The sequence below is a fragment of the Dreissena polymorpha genome, chromosome 5, assembly GCF_020536995.1.
Source record: "Dreissena polymorpha isolate Duluth1 chromosome 5, UMN_Dpol_1.0, whole genome shotgun sequence".
Taxonomy (NCBI): domain Eukaryota; kingdom Metazoa; phylum Mollusca; class Bivalvia; order Myida; family Dreissenidae; genus Dreissena; species Dreissena polymorpha.
This window is the reverse complement of record NC_068359.1, coordinates 61,284,102-61,307,927: the sequence shown is the minus strand read 5'-3', so window position 1 is coordinate 61,307,927 and position 23,826 is coordinate 61,284,102. Positions and strand designations below refer to the sequence as shown.

At 35.6% G+C, this 23,826-nt stretch overlaps 2 protein-coding genes across 3 annotated transcripts in view; one reads left to right on the top strand and one right to left on the bottom strand.

The window, feature by feature from the left end:
- The window catches only part of LOC127881092 (zinc finger protein 181-like), a 31,636-nt gene extending 23,298 nt beyond the window's left edge, over window positions 1-8,338 (top strand). For both annotated transcript variants that reach the window (XM_052428782.1, XM_052428783.1), the window contains exon 8: window positions 779-8,338. In XM_052428782.1, coding sequence (XP_052284742.1) covers window positions 779-1,099 — 321 coding nt within the window. In that variant the 3' untranslated portion in view covers window positions 1,100-8,338. The remainder of the gene's footprint in view (window positions 1-778) is intronic.
- Window positions 8,339-8,509: 171 nt separating this feature from the next.
- On the bottom strand, window positions 8,510-22,335 carry LOC127881096 (uncharacterized). The gene is made up of 5 exons (XM_052428789.1): window positions 22,217-22,335; window positions 14,179-15,210; window positions 13,207-13,377; window positions 12,250-12,390; window positions 8,510-9,957 (listed from the first exon to the last, which is right to left on the bottom strand). Exons 2-5 carry the CDS (start codon window positions 15,187-15,189, stop codon window positions 9,781-9,783), a joined length of 1,500 nt encoding a protein of 499 aa, XP_052284749.1. The 5' UTR covers window positions 15,190-15,210; window positions 22,217-22,335; the 3' UTR covers window positions 8,510-9,780.
- Window positions 22,336-23,826: the final 1,491 nt, after the last annotated feature.

Genomic DNA, 23,826 nt, shown 5'->3' with positions numbered 1-23,826 from the left:
GCAACGGTGTAAATATCCGCTTTTGACGCGCCACGTGCAGACAACAAAGGTGTAAAATTACGCTCAGTGTTTTGCAGGTATGACTTCGGATTAAAAATTGATAATTAGGTGCGAATTATAGTGTTGGGACCGACATAATCACTTCGATTTAATGATTTCTTCGCTTTAACAAAGTTCGGATTAACAATGAAATATTACATTAAACAAAGAAGAACCAAAATCGGGACCCGAAAAATACTTCGAAATAACAGTGACTTCGGATTATAGGTGTTCGAAATAACGGTGTTGAAGTGTATATCAGTTATTTATAATTTTTCAGTTATATATAATATATCAGTATAATATATCAGTTATATATATTAATCAGGGATCATATTTTTTTCGGTTTTGTCGGTCCTAGACCGATTGGGGTCATGAAAGACCGATTGAAAATCCCAAACAGTCGGTCCGATTCTGTTTGCTATTGAAATTCCCATGTCATGAAATCGATTACACAGTGTACATGCTAACACACTCTAATGACATTCTTATCTCGATTAGGTGTGATAACCATTCGCTGCAGTCTCTAAACCGGTCAGGACCGGTTTATTGCGCGTCAGACCAAGAATAAAAAACTTGTGAACAGCGGATTAAAGACGCTTCCGAAAAGACGCGTCTGAATGCACGCGCTGTAACTAAACAATTCATTAATATTATTAATATATATTATATCAAGCAGCAGTTGCAATGATATATAAGCATTTGGTAGATGTCAATGTTGTGATATGATATATTACAGGAGGGCGATTTCCACCAGTTTTATGAACGTATTCAGCCGATGTCGGAATCGTCGGGTTTCACCAATGGTTCCGTTTCCTCTGCAACATTTTCTATCCTAAGGACACCTGATTTTACAGTCGCCAGTGATATGAAACATGTGGATGTGTTGAGTTTCACGACGTGTGGACCGGGTCTTGGTGATGGATTTTCCTCTGGGAAACTCATAGCCATTGATTCATTGCATGCTGCGGCTGCTGCGGCAGGGATAAGTGACGTTCGCTCGACTGACTTTGAGCAGAACTTTGAACGTCTGCAGTCAACTCCTTTTGACCAGATTTAGTCTGGGCCTTTAATCGTACACTGTTTAAACATTAATTGAGTAGGTTTTAATTTACTCTTAGTAAGAATTAGTTTTTTTTCGATCAAACTTGATTATAGAAAATTATAAATATTAACTTGACCAGATTTAGACTGGGCCTTTAATCATACACTGTTTAAACATTAATTGAGTAAGTTTTAAATTACTCTTAGTAAGAATGAGTTTTTTTCAATCCAACTTGATTTATAGGAGTATTAACAGAGGTAACAGTTTCTCACTTATTCCTTATTTACAATAGGCACACATGCAGTAATGTTTATCTTAGAACTTAAGTTTTTTGTGTGTGCCAAGCTAAACATGCTGAGAAATATTATGGGTAATAAAAAGTATGTGTCCTAAATTTCCTTTACTTGAACGGATTTAATGCAATATAATGTAAGTTTGTTGAATGACCTCTTTCAAATTCCTCAAGAGGTTTGAATTAGACTTTAAATAGGCATCAACATGAAGTATAGATGTGCAAGACAATTCTCATGCCAAATGATTCACACAATGATGAGATAATTGTTCATGAACTTAGCCATTTTGTATGTCAGAAATATTGTTTTAAGTTTGTGGAGTGAATTTCTTTAACAAAAGATTACCGGTACTTTGAACGTCGACAAATGTCACAATATGTTTTGGCACCGTGATCTTCATGTATTTATTATTTTGTTATGTCGCCTTGACCTTGGCCATTGGCATGGCTGCCATGTCTGTGAACAAGCCATGTGGGGTTACTTTAAGTCAGTTTTGTGATAAAGCTCGTTTTTATTAGAAATATACAATAATTAAAGGCATGAATACACAGATAAAACATGTGTGATAAGAAAGGATTTTTCATGGAATTACTCAAATACTTTATTGGAACATTGGGAGTAAATGCAGAAAACATGGATTATTTTTATATTTGCTGCGTGAATTTTCAATTCATATTAACATGTTTTCTTTGCAAACCATAAAATAAACTCACTTAATGAAAAACCATCGTAGGGTGTTAACTTCATAATATTGCTTATTTATTTATGTGAGAAGAACATAAATTATGCATTTTTATTGAACCCTGTATATAATAAACTAGTATACATATATTATTTCAAATGCAATTATTTTGTTTACAACCTTCATTGCTTTACCTCATTTTGTCATCAATAAAGTATACAAAACTGTATCATACTTTGATTGTAATTTACCTCTTTTCTTGTGCCATTTATACTTTTCACAAGTGGGATCATGTGTAAAAATTTGAAATCTTGATAAATTTCATTATTGTTTTATGTTGACGTTTGTCAAGGGTATGCACGTAAAATGTATTAACTCTTTACCACTTAGATACTTATTTAGACACATTGGAAGTCCCTTAGAAAGTAAGTTTTAAAGGTTTCAGTTCCAACCCTAAGATACTGATGATCAGCAAACAGCATTAAACCTGAACAGACTGTGAGTTACTTGCAGGCTGTTTTGGTTTTAATGCTGATTGCACAGAGCCATTTTCACTTATCTTCTAAGTGGGAAAGGGTTTAGTACTATGAAAAATCTTATTGCCACTCTGAAGGCCACAAAGGACATCAGCTTGATGAAACTTGGTCAAAATGTTTATCTTTACAATACCTAAGCTGGAATCGAATCTTGCTATTTAATCTAGGTTTGTTTCTAAAATTTATATTGTTTCCCTCATATTAGCTTTAGTAATAATATGATCTGTTTTCATGCTATCAATTAAGGATACTGAGTATTTAGTTGACAAAAATCTTTATTGCATGTTAAACTTCATCTGATTGATTAACTTATTTGTTGTTGAATTAATATGGGCCATGCTCTGTGAAAAAGAGGTTTTATTAACCAGGTTTTCCGAAGGAAAAAACTGGTTATTAGATTGGCAATGGCGGGCTGGCTGGCTGGCGGGCTGGCGGGCGGGCAGAACAAGCTTGTCTGGGCCATAACTATGTCGTTCATTGTCAGATTTTAAAATCATTTGGCACATTTGTTCACCACCTTTGGACGGTGTGTCGCGCGAAATAATTACGTCGATATCTCCAAGGTCAAGGTCACACTTTGAGTTCAAAGGTCAAAAATGGCCATAAATGAGCTTGTCCGGGCCATAACTATGTCATTCATTGTGAGATTTTAAAATCATTTGGCACATTTGTTCACCATCATGGGACGATGTGTCTCACGAAAGAATCACATCAATATCTCCAATGTCAAGGTCGCCACGACTAAAAATAGATTTATTTTGAAACAAACATACAAAGGGGGTTAATTTTGTTTGTTAATTTCAAAAGTTCAGTTTGAGTTGTCTCCCTTTATCAATTTTTTTTCACAATGAAAACCTGGTTTTGTGACAATTTTGTCCCTTGTTAACCCTTTGAATGCTGGGAAATTTGTCTTCTGCTAAAATGTTGTCTGCTGAATTTCTAAAATTAGCATTTTTGTTTGATTAAAAAAAACAACAATACTATCAAAATAGCAAAAAGTTTGGATCCTGATGAGACGCCACTTTTTGTGGCGTCTCATCTGGATCCAAACTGTTTGCAAAGGCCTTCAAAATTTGGTTCCCGCACTGAAAGGGTTAATGTTTGAGTCTAAACAGGGACGACACTTCCCACTTGTATTCATATCAAGGAAGACTCAACTTCACAAAAATCCAGTTTAGGAGGAAAGTGTCGTCCCTGATAAGCTGGTGAGGACTGCACAGGCTAATCTGGGACGACACTTTATGCACATGCATTAAACCCCCTTTTCACAGAGCGTGGCTCATGGTAAGTTATTGATGGATATTGTTTGTAAAATGCCATACAGCTCAAACATGTTATTCTCTTATTGATCTTAAATCTCGTTTTTACAGAAATATAAAGATATGTGTCAGCATTATTGAGGTCTTCACAACCTTGGCAAAATCCATAATCCGTAGGCACAAAAAAACTAACCCGTTTTATGCTTTAATTATAGCTGTATTGACGAAAAAAATTAAATGGTTTTGAAAGAATTTTTAATGCGTAAGCCATATTTGTACCGGCATATTGGTGGCCTGTTCTAAGATCAGTCCCTTCAATATTATTATGAAGTGACAATGATTTTGTGATCATGATCTTATGTTTGTTTCCATACTGAAAGTGAATGTTAATGAAGTTGCTTTCCCTTTTTATTATTATACAAATTACACATCAGTTGGTCTGAATAAGCATATGTTTAGAATGACTGTATTATGTCGCTTTTGGGGTATTTTTTTAAGCATAGTGTTCGGCCTATACTTTTTAGCTAACCTAACATTATGCTTATGGTGAGCTTTTGTGATCGCCTTTTGTCCGTTGTGCGTTGTGCGACGTCAACATTTGCCTTGTTCACTCTCTAGAGGCAACATTTATTATCCAATCTTCATGAAATTCGGTCAGAAGATTGTTTCAATGAAAATAGTTACGTTTGCTTGAAAAACATGGCTGCTAAGGGGCGGGGCATTTTTCCTTATATGGCTAAAGCAAAATCTTGTTAACACTCTAGAGGCCACATTTATTGTCCGATCCTCATGAAACTTGGTCAGAAGATTCATCTCAATGATATCTTGGACGAGTTCAAAAATGATGTCTGTTGGTTGAAAAACATGGCCGCCAGGGGGCGGGCATTTTTCCTTATATGGCTAAAGTAAAACTTTGTTAACACTCTAGAGGCCACATTTATTTTCCGATCTTCATGAAACTTGCTCAGATGATTTTTCCCAATGATATCTTGGATGTGAACAAAAATGGTAACCTTAGCTTGAAAAACATGGCTGCCAAGGGGTGGGGCATTTTTCCTTATATGGCGATACATGTATATGGCTATAGTAATATCTTGTTAACTTTCTAGTTTGCTCAATCTTCATGAAATTTGGTCAGAACATTTGTTTCCTGTGGAGTAAAGTTTGGTTTCATTATGTCAATATTATGTGACATTAACTGTATTATGTAATTTTTCATAACACAGAATTTTCATAGTTGACATAACTGTTTCAGTCATTGACACTTATGATAAGCCTTTCAACTAAGAGATAACTGAAAGAAAGACAACATGTACATGATTTTGCAGTATTTATCTCCCTTGTTTAATCTGGTTCAGTAATCTATTTTTAGTTCTGCTCTGGAATTTGGGAAGATATTGATCATTGATAAATGCACTGTTCTGAGGCAAAATTGACTACTCTGCCATTGATTTCTTCTGAACTGTATAAAATGGCTGATTTAAACACCTCTTGATGCTTTCTTTAAAAGTTAACAGATCTTGAAAGGTTGGAATTTTGAAATAATTAAACTCTAAATTATTTTTAACACCAGCATCAAGGCATTTAGGCATTATTTTTATGCCCCCCTTCGAAGAAGAGGGGGTATATTGCTTTGCTCATGTCAGTCTGTCGGTCTGTCTGTTTGTCGGTCCGTCCACCAGGTGGTTGTCAGACGATAACTCAAGAACTCTTGGGCCTAGGATCATGAAACTTCATAGGTACATTGATCATGACTCGCAGATGACCCCTATTGATTTTGTGGTCACTAGGTCAAAGGTCAAGGTCACGGTGACCCGAAATAGTAAAATGGTTTTTGAATGATAACTCAAGAACACATACGCCTAGGATCATGAAACTTCATGGGTAGATTGATCATGACTTGCAGATGACCCCTATTGATTTTGAGGTCACTAGGTCAAAGGTCAAGGTCACGGTGACCCGAAATAGTAAAATGGTTTCCGGATGATAACTCAAGAACGCATACGCCTAGGATCATGAAACTTCATGGGTAGATTGATCATGACTCGCAGATGACCCCTATTGATTTTGAGGTCACTAGGTCAAAGGTGAAGGTCACGGTGACCCGAAATAGTAAAATAGTTTTCGGATGATATCTCAAGAACGCATATGCCTAGGATCATGAAACTTCATCGGTAGATTGATCATGACTTGCAGATGACCCCTATTGATTTTGAGGTCACCAGGTCAAAGGTCAAGGTCACGATGACCCGAAATAGTAAAATGATTTTCGGATAATAACTCAAGAACGCTTTTGCCTAGGATCATGACACTTCATAGGTACATTGATTGTGACCCGCAGATGACCCCTATTGATTTTCAGGTCACTCGGTCAAAGGTCAAGGTCACAGTAACAAACTGAGGAGCTGCGCCATGAGCGCATGATACGCCCGTCGTTCGCCAATGAAGTAGTAAGGTAATAAATAACCCTTTGAATCATTTTTTTACTTCAGTTTATTTGTATTTGAATACATGGTTTATTTTATAAGTACATGAGCATGGAGCGCCGTCTCCTTGACATTCATACCATATCTTTTTTTGAGTATATGTATGCATTTCTTTAGAGGATATGATGTTGAAGTAAACCTGTTATAGATATTTTGACCAATAATAAAAGAGAAATGTAGATGGGTAAGTGGTAGTGTACAATCGGAATAGAAAAAAGCTCACCTTGTTCAATTTTTCAGGGATACTAAAAAAAAAAAAAAAAAAATCCATCGAAGGATATTTGAGCTACAGTAGGACATTCAATGAAATCACGAAATTTTGACGAACAAAGTCCCATAACTCTGGAACGACAATTCAGAATTCCGTCAAAAACGAAAGGGGATCAGGGTTTATCAATATTAAGATTGTGTTAAAATTTGAAGAAAATCTGTCAAAGGATATTTGACGTAGCGTACGACATTAACAGACGGTCGGACGGACAGACGGACGGACGGACAGACGCGGGGTATACCATAATACGTCCCGTCATAGACGGGCGTATAAAAACATATTCACACAATGGCTGTCACTACAACGGAGGGCCCATATGGGGGGCATGCATGTTTTACAAACAGCCCTTGTCTTAATTATTCTTATTATTTAGATTATTTTTATTTGGCATTTTCTAAATTAGAAAGACTCTATTCTATTTCAATAACTTTAATTAATTTTTCTTACTTTTACATTTGATTCACTGAAGTTTCCTAATCTCCATAAATATTGTTCTTTAGATTAAATTAGACCTATTTTGTAAACTAGATTTTTGAAGCACTTTCTAGACTAACAGTAACTTATATTTATATCAGTTTTTTGACAGATTTTGAACTTCTTTTTACATTCATTAAGGTATTTGCTGTATGTTGTTCATTTTTGTAACATTACTAGATTCTTTAGACTTGGCTTGTACCTGTTCTTAATTTTCTGTCATTGTTCTTCATTTTCCGAGTTCTTGGAATAAAAATTAGTTATTTTTGTTAAAGCTGCCTTGGTTTTCACTTATAAATAAATTCTTTGAGTGTACTTAGGCGTCCCTGACTGAACGCCTTTAGTTAATTGAATTACAACCAGTCAGTATAGTCATCCTGACTTGAAATAAGAGTTCGTCAAATAAATATTTTCGCATAAGTGCTCACAAAGTTACATCACTTGTAACCGTCCTGCGACCAGTTCATTTGTGTAAGCAAAGGAGACCGCACTACCACACCTGGATAGGACAGTTGAGTTCGATAATGGTTTGGATCGGTAAAAAAACATGGCCGCCAGGGGGGGGTCTTTTTGCTTATATTTATATAGTAAAAAAGCTTGTAAACACTCTAGAATTCACATGTTTTGCCTAATCATCATGACATTTTGTCAAAACATTAGTTATGTGGATGTCTCAGACAAATTTGAAAATGGTCATGATCAGTGAAAAAACATGGCCGCCAGGGAGTGGGGCAGTTTTCTTTATATGTATATAGTGACAACATGTTAACAGTTTAGAAGACACATTTTTTCCCAAACTTCATGAAATTTGGACATATCTTGGAAGAGTTAAAAAATGGTTCAGGTCTGTTAAAAAAACATGGCCGCCAAGGGGCCATTTGTTGTTCATTCTTCATGATACTTGGTTAGAACATTTGTTCCATTGATATCTTGGGCTGCAAAAAAAAGGTCATTTTTTTTATCTCAGGTGAGCAACTTTGGGCCTTTCAGGCACTCTCGTTTGTATTGAAGGATGTATTGGTCGTATATTGCATAAGACAGGTCTTCCACTTTTGGCATGGCATGGGTCATTTGTCTTATATGTATATGTCATCTCATTATGTGTATGAAGTGTATTATATGTGAAGATATTGATTTAACTATTCTTGTTCAAAGTTGCTAGAAAACTTGACTTTTTTTATTGTTAAGTATTTATCTTGCATTTAAATGGGTGAGAAGGATGAGGTAAATAAAACAAAATCATTTTATGTGAATCTGAGTTTGTTATTTCTGTACATACATCTGATGGTAAATTGTTTCCTAGTTAAACATGACAAATAAGGAATAATAATAGCAATGCAGAAAAAATATGTTTTTATGCAAATATTGGATTGTTTTTTTGTACTAATCTTTTCATGAACAATTCAAAAGAACACACATAAATATGTAATGTATAAATATACCGGTATATTTTATTTCAAATATCTAAAATATTTATTTTATTACACATGTACATGTATCTACAAAACATCTGCACCAACTTGTACTGATTAACTCATTCATTCATATACATGATAATGTATTGTCAAAAGCTTTACATAGATCATTACAAATCTGAAGAACTGCCAAAAAGCACTGAATGCAGTAAGAAACATTTAGGGGTTCTACAAATTCTACAAATATAAGTTATATTCGACTTCTGATCGTCACTTGCTAATTATATTTAAATAATACAGAATTATTCTTAGCATTGAGGTTTTTGAGCTAATATAAAATAGCATTGTGAGGTTATCCTTTGGTATAAGTGCCTGTGATTCTAGCCAAACTTTGATACACACTATGCTTCACATCATCTAAGCAGCAATTAAAGGGACAAAGTCAGTGTATTTCCGACCAATGTGACATTGACAACTAGCTTGACAACTAAACAAAGTGTTGCCAACAAGCAGTACTATATGACTTTTTTAACATATCAAATTTATTTGTATTTGATATACAATTCCCTGCTCACAATTTATAACCCAATTTGCAAAATCTTTCTGTTGCTAGGTGCTCCATACTGTCGGGTCTACAAAAAATGAATTCTTGCTAATGATGACAAGTCCTTAAAATTATTCATTCTGTACTGTAACCATATACACCTAGTTCCATTATGAAGACATAATGACATGTCTTACATTAAATCATTGACAGAACATTTCACCTCAAGAAGTTGTGAAAATTGACCGTGTTGTTAAGGAAGTGAATAAAGATGAAGTTTTTATCAATAATACATGCGCTTTTATCAATTAATAAAAAAAGTGGTTCCCTAAATAAGGTGAATAATTAAGGTAACCAAATTTCATATTCCAAAAATGGGAAAAGGCATCAACTGGTCAATATTGCTATCATGTTAAGTATTGTAACATGGTCCCCATAATCCAAAATATTTGACACTGTATGCTCCAAACTGTTCCATGTCTCTAAATATGAGCATCATTTAGGGAAAATTTGGCTAAATGCATGCGCTTAGTGTCGTCCCAGATATCAGAGACAACGCTTTCCACCTGCATGTCAATTTGTGTTTTAAGCACAAAAATCCAATGAAGGCAGGCAGCTACATCCCTAATTAGCCTGTGTGGACTTCGCAGGCTTATTCAGGACAACAATTATTAAATGCACATGCATTAAGCCCCATTTTCCGTAAGAAAGGCTCGTCAATCACAACAAGTCCAGTCTATTTGTGGTGATGGGAGCTCCATACTCTGTTATGTCTGTACAGATCAAAGGCCCGCCAATGTGACGCAGTGGAAAGCTGCTCTGTGGTTGATGGAATGCCAGGACACGAGAAGGTCACAGACTCTTTCTGCCGTTCAGCGGAGAAAAACTCCATCACATCTGGCTCTTTGTGACCCTGAAACAACAGGGAAGTGTCCTTAACGCACAAATGCCTCCAATGTCCACACTGTGACGGTTTTGAGATGTATGACACAGGTGTCTATGTAATAAGTAACTGGTATAAAGGGTTCCCCCACTGCACTCAATATGGAAATATCCGAAACATTGGTCATTCAACCCTTTACCACTAAGATACGCATTTTGACCCACTTTTTGTTCCTTTGAAAACCGTATTAAATTCATTACCTTTCTTACTAGCTTAAAATTCCGAAGCCCTTATTTCCAACCCTTACATACTGATCAGCAGCAAACAGCATAAAACCTGAACATGAGTTAATGGCAGACTGTTCTGGTTTTAAGCTGGTTGCATATAGCCATTTTCACTTTGTTTCTGAGCAGGAAAGGTCAGAGAAATCAAATGGCCATTGATGAGTAGTAATTATTTGTTCACATTAAAGCATTAAACTTGTAAAGTTTTGAAACTACCCACTCTATCCAAAAAACATAAAAGCAACTGTGGAAATATGTTGTATCAAAACAAATCTGTGAAAGCGCTGGTGTAAAAATATGTAGCAAGTTGTAATATTAAAATATTGGACCTTTGAGTTAAGCCAGTTTTGACCCCAGAGGGCATTTCTTAAACAAATTTTTTAGAGTTGCTCCATACAATGCAACGTCACAAATATTAAACCTCTAAGCCCTGGTCTTTCAGTGAAAACTACTTTTTTAAGTAACTTTTCTGTATAAGTCTATACAACCTACCGCATTAAACCAGCTTTGACCCCAGCGTCATTTTTAAATTACATGGAAGATGGCTAATACATCATGCAGCATGCCAAAGATAACACAGCTACATGTTGCTGTTACATACTTTGGCTTATTAACCCTTTACTACTTAGATACCTATTTTGCCCTATATATAGTCCCTAAGAAAGTTACATTTTATTTAATACCTTTCTTACTAAATTCAAGTTTTAAATGCTTCATTTTCAACCTTTAGTTAGTGCTGAGCAGCAAACAGCATAAAACCTGAACAGACTGGGAGTTAATGGCAGACTGTTCTGGTTTTATGCTGGTTGCATATAGCCATTTTCACTTTGCTTGTTATGGGGGGGAAAGGGTTAAGCCTACAGTAACAATATTAATAGTACAGAAATTATAAGTTGAAAATGGCTCATAACCTGGCCTATATTTAATGTCTGATGACATAAATCGCACGTGCATAACTTCATTTCATAAAGCACAATCAAAGCAAGTTGGAATGTTGTACGTAGAAAAGCGTAGGAGAACTGCTCCAGATAAAAAAAAATCTACAGAAAAACAAACACACATATCAACAGATGTCGAAAGTGATTCCAGTATATCTCCTTTAAACTTTGTATCAACTAAAATGCTTTGATAGAATCAAGTTACTTTGTTTTTTTGCAACAATCTTATTGATATTATACGACCAACCTCATGTATATCAAAACATCACAATATTTTAGAATATAAACAAGAGCATAACGAGTGCCAACGCTCGGATGCGGGTGCAGTTTTGAATAATTGAAAGCTTGTCAGATTTTTTTTTTTTTAGAGGTCACATTTACTATTATCTTTGACCTAGTGACCCAAAAATGGGTGTGGCCAGTAGAACTCATCAAGGTGCATCTACATATGAAGTTTCAAAGTTGTAGGTGGAAGCACTTTGATTTTATAGCAAAATGTCAAGGTTTTAGCACGACACAGACGGCAGACCAAACAACGAGCTGGCTATGACAATCCCTTAGGTTTTCTCTGAAAACAGCTGAGCTAAAAACTATACACAGAAAACTTTCAAGATAAAGACACAGTGGCAGAACATTTGAGACATGTCTGTAATTGTTTTGCACTGTTAAATTTGATTGCCCTTTTAAGCATAATTAACCTTCAAAAATGTTCTTTCAATCCAACTCAATCTTCAGAAAACTACACATCCAAGATTAATGTGTTAGCCAAAAATAATATAGGAATTGAAGACCTCACACTATAATGGATGTTGTTTACATTGATCAGACATGATGAAAAGATGGACCATTTTTGTTGTCACTTTCTGATGATTTTTTTTAACTTACGTTTTGCTTAGTCAACTGCATCTAAGCATATTTTAGATTAGTTGAACAACTTTATTTCTGAAGAAAGTAACTTTCTTGGCCAGCTACAAGGGAGAGAGGGGGAGGGGGGGGCAACAATGAAAGGAGCAGGTCACAACATTCAGCTGTTTTCCTTCCCCTTTTTCCTTCCTTATTTTACACCAATCAAGGTAAAAACACTGCCGGTTCATACTTACTTGAGACCTGCCTTTGCTGGGTCGTACTTGTTTTGCCCGGTTGACTTTGATGGCCGCCTGTCGACACACTTCCTCTACAGGTACGTCCAGACTCACTAAACCCGAGAATGCTGTACCATCTGGGTTAACAAGGCTAGCAGCCTGAAATGTATTTAACTCTTTACCACTTAGATACGCATTTCTATGTGTTTGTAGTCTCTTATAAAGTTAAATTTAATTAAAGACGTTTCAAGTTGTAAAGTTTTCATTTCCAAGCCTTAGATTCTGATGAGCGGAAAACAGCATAAAACCTAAACAGTTTTGCAAGTCACTCACATGCTTGTTCTGGTTTTATGCTGTTTGCAAAAGCCATTTTCACTTTGCTTCTTATGGGGGAAAGGGTAATTCAGTGTTAAAGGTAAGATTTGACAGTGGCGAGGTGCTCTTGTGTCCAAAGGGCACTTCAATCTGATGTGCCTTATTATCCCCAAGGCATAATTTCAATCAAGTATGTGTTAAAAGTTTAGTTGTATATAACATGTATTTTAATTCCAAACATTATTTCTCTTATTAACAAAACTAGTTTCACACTAAAAGTAAAAAGTAAATTTATTGAAGCTTAAAATTAAGTTTGCTGCATAATAATGTGATCAGATATGAGCACTGGTTTATCATTCTGTATTATGTATATAATGGCGTGAATATAGAAACGCCTCAGAGGTGGGTAGTGTCCAACCTCCAATGCAAGGGTCCCAAAACTCTTTAATTATAAATAGATCAAGTAAAGTTCCAAACTAAATTAATTGTTAAGAAATTTTGTTTTCAAAAGTAGAAAATGTGCTTAAAGAAGAAAAAAATAACACCCCTGACATAGAGAATAATTTATACTGACACTTATACTTATTTATATGTTAATTGACAAATTAACAAAACTTTGTTGTGAAAAAGACTTGGTATTACTGCAAATTTTCCAGTTACCTTCTCATTGATCTGAGTCTTGGTGTTTTCTGTGAGTTTTCTCTGCAGAGCTTTCTCCAGGTCCACCTCTGAGTCCCGCAGTTTGTCAGCCTCCAATTTCATGCGCAGGGTGCTGTTGTACTCCGGCCGCGCAAACATGTGCTCCTCCCCTGCGGCCATGTCATCGGAAGGCTGCGAGAAAAATCATTGACACAATGAGCCTTCTTCTGAGAAAACTGGGCTTAATGCATGTGCTGAAAGTCATCCCAGATTAGCCTGTGCAGACTTCACAGGCTTATCTAGAACAACACTTTTTGCTTCAACTGGATTTTCGCTAAGAAGACACCAAGCCGAGATTGTTGTCCCTGATAAGCCTGTGCTGACTGCAAGAAATGAATAACGTATTCAAACAAAGTGTACAGCCATCAAGGTTCAGGGCCCGTATTCACCAAACAATTCTTAGACGTAAGTCTAAGAATAAAGAAAATTCTTTAAATTAGAATATTCAAGAATTACTTTAATTTTGAGTCAAACTCTACAGTAAACATCTCAATTTATATTATTCTTCATATAGAACATTTTGTTAATGACATAATCACCAGTGGAGGCCTGTATATATTCAAACACTGAACACATTGTTCTTGGTTCCAAGTCTATTCTTTATTCTGAAGTCTAAGAATCGGTTGGTGAATACGGGCCCTGATGCAGACTTAAAAGATTGTCATCTTTCCACCATTCCATTGAATCCATTTTCATGTATACGATATAATAGCATGCACAATCATGAGCATATTGGTTTATATTTTGTTTGATCTTATTTAGCAACAATAATGATTACCTAGTAAATTAGCTTCAGCAAGCCTACCTTTCTATAGCACTCACTTAAATGTTTCATGTGTGACCTATCCATGCAATGGTTAAGGCTAGACATGAATGACGAGGTAAAACAATTTTACCATTCTAACTCAACAATATTCAGACACATTGTCATACCTGACTGAATGGGAATGTATATCCTTTTTCTTTTGGCAGATACTGATGTTCTCGCACAACTTTGGCTTTGCGAGGTTTACCGGACTGTTCAGGCACTTTACAAGAAGCAATTGGGTCCACTGGTCCACCATTAGTTGCTGTAGAAATACTTGTCTGGTTTGCTGTGGAGGTAGATTTCTCTCGCACTATTTTAACACCTTTTGTATCAAGACTGCTGCCTTTCGCAGATTTAGAATTTGATTTACTGGTTGACTGTTCTGATATTTTAACATCTTTTTTACTTTCCAGTGTGGTGGCAGCATCTTTTATTGGGACATATACAGTCTTTCCATTGGATGTTGAGACAGTGTACTTACCCGTCCGAGAATTCATTCCCATGGACTCAGATATCACATTAGAGTTTGAGGATTGTTCACTTTGAAATTGTATTTTGTCATTGTCTGATTCATATGTATCTTCATCTTCGTCTTCCTCGGTGTTTCCATAGAGCTCAGGTTGGTATGGCTTGTCAAGAGACCTATTCACCGAAACTGAACTAACATTTGCATCATCTTTCATCACAGAGTCCTCATCTAAATCAAATCTAACCCTATGTTTCTTCTCTTTCTCATCAAAAGCTTGCTTACTCTCGGCAGCCGTTCTAGATTTATTTGCCTCAAATTTCTCCGGTGTTAATGTCAAATCCGGATCTGGGAAGCTGTTAGGTTTCTCAGCCAACTGGCCAAAGATTGAGAGAGACTTGGCCTTCAGAGGGGTCACACACAACTCTGGATCAATCTGGAACACAGCCTGCTTTCCGGCAGGTTGTGGAACCGGTTGCAACAAAGGGAGAGAATCCTCTTCCGAGGACTGAGAGAAATCCCAGCCAGGGGCGGGGAATCGTGTGTGTGCCTTATTGGCTGAGTTGAACACCTCATACTGCGAGACTGCACCATGGGTCCGATCTGAGTGGCGTCCTTGATAAATGTGGGGCAACGGCTCAGAGCTCTGACAGATGAAATGGGTCGCCATTTCCTACAGCACTGTTTTCATCTGCAAAGTTGTTAAAATCATATCAACTAAATTGATTGTAGCTTTTGATGGTTTGTCAGATCTTTGTAAATTGAGGTTGATTCAATTTTAGAACAATTTATCCTATTAACAGCTGATATACCCAATGTGATTAAAGAAAAGACTGACAGACAGGGGTGTAGTTTTTGTGTTTCTTACTGTTGTTTATTTTTGGTGTAAAAGAGTAATATTAAAATGCAGTTATGTATCAATCATTTATCGTAAATATTAACATGGTGTTTAGACGTAAATGATAATGCCTTTAGTACCACCAGAATACGATGTTGCAAGCTAAGAGAACTCAGTTGCCAGACAACTCGCCCTCAAAATATGGTCAACTCACCCCAAACTCGCACCAATTTGTCTGCATAATTAAAGTTTGAGAATGCCGGACAAAACCCCTCCTGGTCAAAAACCCTCCTGTCAGTTTTATAGGGGCCGGACAAAAACCCTCCCATGAAAAAACTGGTCCAGACGAAAACCCTCCCATGAAAAAACGGGCACGGACGAAAACCCTCCCATGAAAAAACGGGGGTGGACAAAAGCCCTCCCGTGAAATCTGAGCCACGAATTGAAGTACCAATGATTATTTATAGATTTTTAATCCAAAATCGGTCATTTCCGAATTTCATTTCCGACATTAATTGCTTTCACGGGAGTTTTTTTGTCCGCAGTTGCAGATTCACAGTTTGTTATTTTGATATATATTATTTTATTCCATATATTAGTTCATTGTTATGATAAGCTGATTAGTGGGCCTGAATAGCCGTTAGCGGCAATCGATCTTTTGAATCATTGACAGATTTGACAATATGACTTTAAATATTGTCTGCAAATATGCAATTGAAAACGTTACAGTCAAAGATAAATTAAATAAGTAATCCAGACAATTTAGTTACATGCAAACGCATTGTTAGTTGTTAACAGAATTTCACTTTCATTTTCGCAAGATTTTCGCGTATGATGCGATTTAACGTTGCTCTGTATCATATTGCATTCAATCTAAATTTAAATTCACTTGTCTATAAATGGCCTCATTTTATGTTTTAATAGATGTTGTTATTATATTGGATTATCGGATATATATGCACATTAGAAAAGCAGTATGTATACAGTTAATCGATGAAACATGCATGCCCCCCATATGGGCTGTCCGTTGTAGTGGCAGCCATTGTGTGAATACGTTTTTTGTCACTGTGACTTTGACCTTTGACCTAGTGACCTGAAAATCAATAGGGGTCATCTGCGAGTCATGATCAATGTACCTATGAAGTGTCATGATCCTAGGCAAAAGCGTTCTTGAGTTATCATCCAGAAACAATTGTACTGTTTTGGGTCACCGTGACCTTGACCTTTGACCTAGTGACCTGAAAATCAATATGGGTCATCTGCGAGTCATGATCAATGTACCTATGAAGTTTCATGATCTTAGGCGTAAGCGTTCTTGAGTTATCATCCGGAAACCATTTAACTATTTCGGATCACTGTGACCTTGACCTTTGACCTAGTGACCTCAAAATAAATAGGTTTTATCTGCGAGTCATGCTCAATCTACCTATGAAGTTTCATGATCCTTGGTGTATGCGTTCTTGAGTTATCATCCGGAAATCATTTTACTATTTCGGGTCACCGTGACCTTGACCTTTGACCTAGTGACCTCAAATTCAATATGGGTCATCTGCGAGTCATGATCAATCTACCCATGAAGTTTCATGATCCTAGGCATATGCGTTCTTGAGTTATCATCCGAAACCATTTTACTATTTCGGGTCACTGTGACCTTGACCTTTGACCTAGTGACCTCAAAATCAATAGGGTTCATCTGCGCGTCATGATCAATCTACCTGTGAAGTTTCATAATCCTAGGAGTATGCGTTCTTGAGTTATCATCCGAAAACCATTTTACTATTTCGGGTCACCGTGACCTTGACCTTTGACCTTGTGACCTCAAAATCAATACACTGTAACTCCAATATAGTGCGGTCCGTTATAACGCTGTGTCCAATATAACGCGGGCGGTCCTTGGATCCCGTTTTTTCTCCAACCTTCCATTTCTGATTCAAACCAATGTTATGCATCTTCATGTATTTTCAGAAAATTCAAAGATGGCGGCGATCACAGCCTGCTTGCTTTATCCGTCTGTTTAACCGATTTTAATCGATTTTAATCGATTAGAAGTTAAACGACACGAGAAAGCTAACTGGTGTTAATCTCTTGTGTAATGTCAATAAAGGTCAATAAAGGTGTGAAAACTTGCGAGTCAGTGTTTATTACATGTATTCTCTATCAGAGCGGCTCAGTGCGCTATTTTCAATAAGGTAAGTGCAAGTGGAATAATTATCAAATTAAAGTTATTCAAAACGATTAAAACATTTTTACTTTGATTTGATTGCAGTTTGTCCATATGAAAGGAGCGGCTGTGAAATATACTGCGCACAACTAGTATACTGCGCAGCCAAAGACTCGTGCAAGCAGAGAAAGATGACGGAATATTTCACATTTCATAGCGAATAGATGAATTACCTGTTAATGTTTTGTATGTATCGTGTATTGTATAAACTTTGACAGTGTTATCGTTTATTATATGCTATACATGCTTGATAAATAAAAAGATCTTTGTTTATGTTTAATGTTTCTGTTGTTTCTGTACGTGTACGAATAATAAATTAAATAATCCTAACGATTTATTTACGTGCTAACGCAGTATACTTAACAGAGATTCATTTAATTTTTGCCATTTATCAGAAAGTCCACGGAAAGCACGATTTTTACATGACGCGTATGACGCAATAAAACATTTCTTTGTACATGTGTCGTAATGCATTCAATCTAAATTTAAAGTCGCTCGCCCAATTAAAGCTCTGTCCCATAATGCACTGTACTCTTTTTCTGAAAATTGGCGTCGGCATATGGATGTGCTTATGAATCTCATATTTCTCGTCATAAATGTTAAAGATTATTTTTTTCGTAATTGATGTTGTAATTATATTGGATTATCGGATGCATGTGCACATTAGAAAAGCGGTATGTATTACGTTATCGTTCGATTCGGTTTATATGCAAGTATTTTCGGATGACAACAGAGCATGGCAATACACAGGACCTATATTATAGGCTATACTTTACCTGTTTTTATATCCCCCTGCAATAAATTAGCTCAAAACTTATAACGCTGTCCGTTTATAACGCGGTTGCGTGGCTTGGACCCCGTCATCCGCGTTATATTGGAGTTACAGTGTAGTGGTCATCTGCGAGTCATGATCAATCTACCTATAAAGTTTTATGATCCTAGGCGTTTGCGTTCTTGAGTTACCATCCGAAAACCATTTTACTATTTCGGGTCACCGTGACCTTGACCTTTGACCTAGTGACCTCAAAATCAACAGGGGTCACCTGCGAGTCATGATCTATCTAACAATGAAGTTTCATGATCCTAGGCATATGCGTTCTTGAGTTATCAGACAAAAACCATTTTACTATTTCGGGTCACCGTGACCTTGACCTTTGAGCTAGTGACCTCAAAATCAATAGGGGTCATCTGCGAGTCATGATCTATCTAACGATGAAGTTTCATGATCCTAGGGGTATGCGTTCTTGAGTTATCATCCGGAAACCATTTTACTATTTTGGGTCACCGTGACTTTGACCTTTGACCCAGTGACCTCAAAATCAATAGGGGTCATCTGCGAGTCATGATCAATCTACATATGAAGTTTCATGATCCTTGGCGTATGTGTTCTTGATTTATCAACCGGAAACCATTTTACTATTTCGGGTCGCCGTGACCTTGACCTTTGACCTAGTGACCTCAAAATCTGTAGTGGTCATCTGCGAGTCATGATCAATGTACCTATGAAGTTTCATGATCCTAGGCCCAAGCGTTTTTGAGTTATCATGCCGAAACCACCTGGTGGACGGACCGACCAACCGACATGTGCAAAGCAATATACCCCCTCTTCTTCGAAGGGGGGCATAATAAATCTGTAGCAGGCGTTGACCATTCATACATATGGAAATTTAGAAACAAAATAGACAAGAGATGCATCTCAAAAATTTTCCCCACGCGACATATATTTGCGCGATGCAATTATCTCCCTTGAATACTAATCTTGCCCATGTTCTGCCTTCGTTTGTTCAGTTGCGAATTTATTTGATCCGATAAATTCAATATCTTAATGTTATTATTATCCTCACAAATCAATAAATAACTGCAGGGGTGTCAATTGTCCCAAATTTGAAATCCGGAAAATTAAGCCGAGAGTCTGAGGCCTTAGGATAAAGGGAAGAGAGGGCCCCCCCCCCGAGCCTTAGCTTATTGTTCTTTTTTTATAGTCTTTCTAGGTGCAATTTCTGGTGAGTACAATGCGAAATTTTATAAACCAAACCATCCGTAACACCGCATGTGTATTTGTCATTCTAAACAAATGATATTAAGAACTTCAAAATTAAATTAAAATCGACAAACCATACCGTATCCGAAAACGACTGTCCGAAAACATGTCCCGATACATCATTTGCAAATGAAATAAAATATGCATATCGTTTGACTGCAGAAAATGAAAACCAGTAACCAGTAACCTAGCAAATACGCAGTCAATATATAATTTGATTAACATATTGTTTTAAAATATGATATTGCAGTGCTTTACTTTGTTACTGCTCATGTCAGTGCCAGCCGCTTACCAATCAGAAATCAATAAATTAAATCGGTACCAAGCGCAAATGTCCGGAATGCCGACGATGCTATAACAATATTCGTTCTGAAATGATCCCGCACTAAAAGAATTTTGTCCCTACCCCCACCCCCCTTAAACAAACTCATCGAATTTACATTCACCTCAAAATCAACCCTGGACGAATTTACATTCACCTCAAAATCAACCCTGGACGGCTCAAATCCGGATTTCCGGAATAATCCGGAAAATTGACACCCCTGTAACTGTTTAAAAAATTGATTCGCTGAATTCATGAACATTGTCGTTGATTTCAAGCTCTCATATGTTAAATGGGGAGCTAACCACTGCACACACAGCGTCAGGTGAATAAGGACACCCTACTGTTATCTTGTCAGAATTCGTGACGCATTTACCATTCGCTCTCAGAAAGCAGTTTTACCCGTGATCATGAGCAATAGTTGGTTAAGTTGCGGTTGTTATCCACGAGGAACAGGTTTATTTACCAAATTTAACGTTATTTGGATTTAACTTTTCAGCATTTTACCTAATTTTAACTGGTTTTAACTTTGTCTTCACTCACATTCTCAATTCTCATTTATTTTCATATAAAAGGTTACACATCACTATATAAAGATTAGGCCTCAAACAACTTAATTTCATCATTTACATCATTTCCCCCTTCTAGTCATCTTCCGTCTTCAACTTATTGAAATCCCTGCATATGTTCAAGAAACATAAAACACAATTGTAATAATAAAATAAATTATTTATTTTTTGGCTGTTTAGAAATAATTTTGTTTTTCGGTGGACAACAACTCTGCATATGCATGTTTGACAAAAAAATGTCATTCAATTATTCATTTCTAGCAGGGTCTATATAAAATCATGGATGTCACACTGCTGTAAATAGACACTATAAATAGAGATAAAATATATGTCGTTATGCAAGTGATTTAAAGATGCCCAACAATTTATAATAAAATTAATCTTGATATTTAAACATTTATTTTACTTTAAACACAGTTACTTTCATCTATTCAACAGGTTTTTAAGATGAAAATTTCAAATATTGTTAATTTAAAAAGTGAACAACCATTAAACTTGATATTAAAATGTGTGTAAACAAGACTAGTGGTTGCTATATTCATTGCCTAAATCTTAAAAAATGTTTTCGGTTCATTTCTCTAAATACGAATTACCTTTTGGGAGCTGTGTTGTTCCATTTAAATGTGCAGGCTTTTATTTCAAATCAATATGCAAACTAAAATAGACATCTTTTAAGCTTTTGCCGCAAATTAGGTAGCACATATAATCATATTATGCTATGTTCTCGTACATTCGTGCCCCTTAACTATGTTTTTCGCGCATGCGCATACAATGACAAGTATTTTTAGCATTGTATAACTTTTATATCCTCAATAAAATACTATTTCAGTATTAAACCATCTGAAAATCGTCTTTGTTTACATATTTACTATTTTTTTCAACTCGTGAAGGTGAAGGCCAATGATCTGCATCATCCAGAAGATTATTCTCATTGGATTTGTGCTCCTCGCTTGACCGCGTTCTAAATGGGGCTCCCAGTGGGGAAGTTATTTTTTACGTAACGGATTGCAATGTCCTTTTTCTAAGACACAATTGAATGTGTATTTAATGATGGAAGAGATTTATTTTCAAATATAAAATTCCAAATAAGAGCAGGGATGTAAATATTTTAAACCATGGTTACTTGCAACAAAACAATGCAAACGTGTTATTTGAAATATAATTGTCTGGCGCGTCTTGCATATTGAGTTACAATACCCTGTCGGATACCTCTCAGTGCTACGAATTAAATAGAGCGTGGCCTTCCTTAGAAATGCTTCTGCCACTTGCACAGAATTTCTAAACTTTTTTGTTTCAAGTGCTGGCTATTTATAATGCAATAATACTCTGCAATGGTATTTTTTACCACCGTTTAAGCAATATCTATGTCTGTGTGGAACATTTCTTTTTTAAAACTCATTTTCTCTGCAAAATAGTCAGCAGTTGTAAACGCTAGATCTACTTGAATAGAATCCAGACACGCGGAGTATTTTGCGAGAGCGAAAATGACGTATTAAAATGAGCACGAATCCAATGAGAAGACACAAAAAGATGAGAACGAGGCATAATTAAAGCTAGCAAATAAGTATGTGAATAATGAATACAATTACTTGTTGCAACATGCAGGCATAAAAAATACAAAGTTAACAAATCGATTGTGCTGTCTAAAAAGATCGCTGAATTTAGATAAATTTATTAAATAACTAAGATAACTTTTAACAACCCACCTATGTAACATGTGAACATAACATATAAACAATTATTGGAATATCCAAATCTCAAAATTTCAATTTTGAGGGAACCCCAATTTTGACAGCCATTGGTAAACATAATGACTGGTTTTATTTTGAGCGGTTACGAAAAGGGTTACAGTCCACTACTTGTGGTTTACAACTCGTACATAAGTCAACTCGCACGGTAGTCAACTCGCACGTTGTTTGGTCAACTCGCACGGAAGTCAACTCGTACCTTAGTCGACTCGCATGGTAGTCAAACTATTGATGTGTTAATGGGTTCTAAATGAGTTATTTATGCATAAACACAAATGAGAAATACTTTCAGAGTTTAGTTGAATACTTTTTATTGCAATATTTTCACAAAATAACACATACTTTTTATACAAAATATTGTTTACACCATAGTTACATTATCGGCACATTATAACAGACAGTAAAAGTCCTTTAAAAATATTTTTTAACTATTATTTCATCTTTTACTACAATTTTAAAACACATTATCAAAGCTTTATATATGTACACAAGTAAACATACATCTATATACTTTTATTTTAATATTTATTACAATATTTACACACAGTATCAAAGCTTTACAATATGTACACAAGTAGACATACTTTTATTTTATTATTTATTTCAATATTTACACACATTATCAAAGCTTTACAATATGTATACAAGGAGACATACATCTATATACTTTTATTTTAATATTTATTTCATATCTACACACAGTATCAAAGCTTAATCATAATACAATTTTACAAAAAACAAATATGTATTTAGTTTCATAAAATTGCCCACCACTATCAAAATTTGAACATGAGTTACGGTTCTACATTAATTAATTAAATATTAAACTGTATAGCATGAAAAATTAAAATATTTATTTAAGTATTCCATACTACAGCCTTATCTCTAGGCAACCCCTATCAGTAATAGCCTTATCTACCCCTCGAGTACCCTCATCAGCTATGAATGACTGACAGATTAGCTGTTTATTGTAATTTTAGGGATGAGAAATAGGATATGGTGTTTTCAGGTATTGTTACTTTGTTGACTGATTAGGTGACAGATGTTTTATAATTACATTTACAATTTAACAATTAACATAGTAACGCATGAAAATTTCATAATCTTTCTTAGCTTATTTAAAAAAGTAAAAAAAAATATAAGCTTATATAAAATTTATAACAATAGAATATAAATTAGAATACAAATAATTAAAAAAAACATGAACGCGGAAATAGAGCTCTACATAGACTTTTCACTATTATAAAGTAATACGAATTCTCAACACGCGAACAATTAAACGTATTGGAAAAAATCTTACAAGTAAACAAATCTACAAATCGTAGCCGGCATTATACCCGCTATTCATAATTGCAAATTACATATATTCCGCTATTGATAAAAATTCTTGGATCGAGTGATAACAGTATCACAAAAACAAAAATTCATCTACAATACAATTAAACAACGTTTAATAAATAACTTCAAGCAAAGCTGGTATATTGAGATAACTACTTGACTTTATGACAAATTGAAGAATAACATAACAAACATCACCTAATTTTCGTTTTAATTTTCTTTAATTTAAC

Coding starts and splice junctions, on each gene's coding strand:
- LOC127881096 (XM_052428789.1), bottom strand. CDS start 15,189: ATGGCGACCCATTTCATCTGTCAGAGCTCTGAGCCGTTGCCCCACATT. Junction 13,378..14,178: donor ATACATTCCCATTCAGTCAG/GTATGACAATGT, acceptor TTTTTCTCGCAG/CCTTCCGATGACATGGCCGC. Junction 9,958..12,249: donor CCAGCAAAGGCAGGTCTCAA/GTAAGTATGAAC, acceptor CTGTTGTTTCAG/GGTCACAAAGAGCCAGATGT.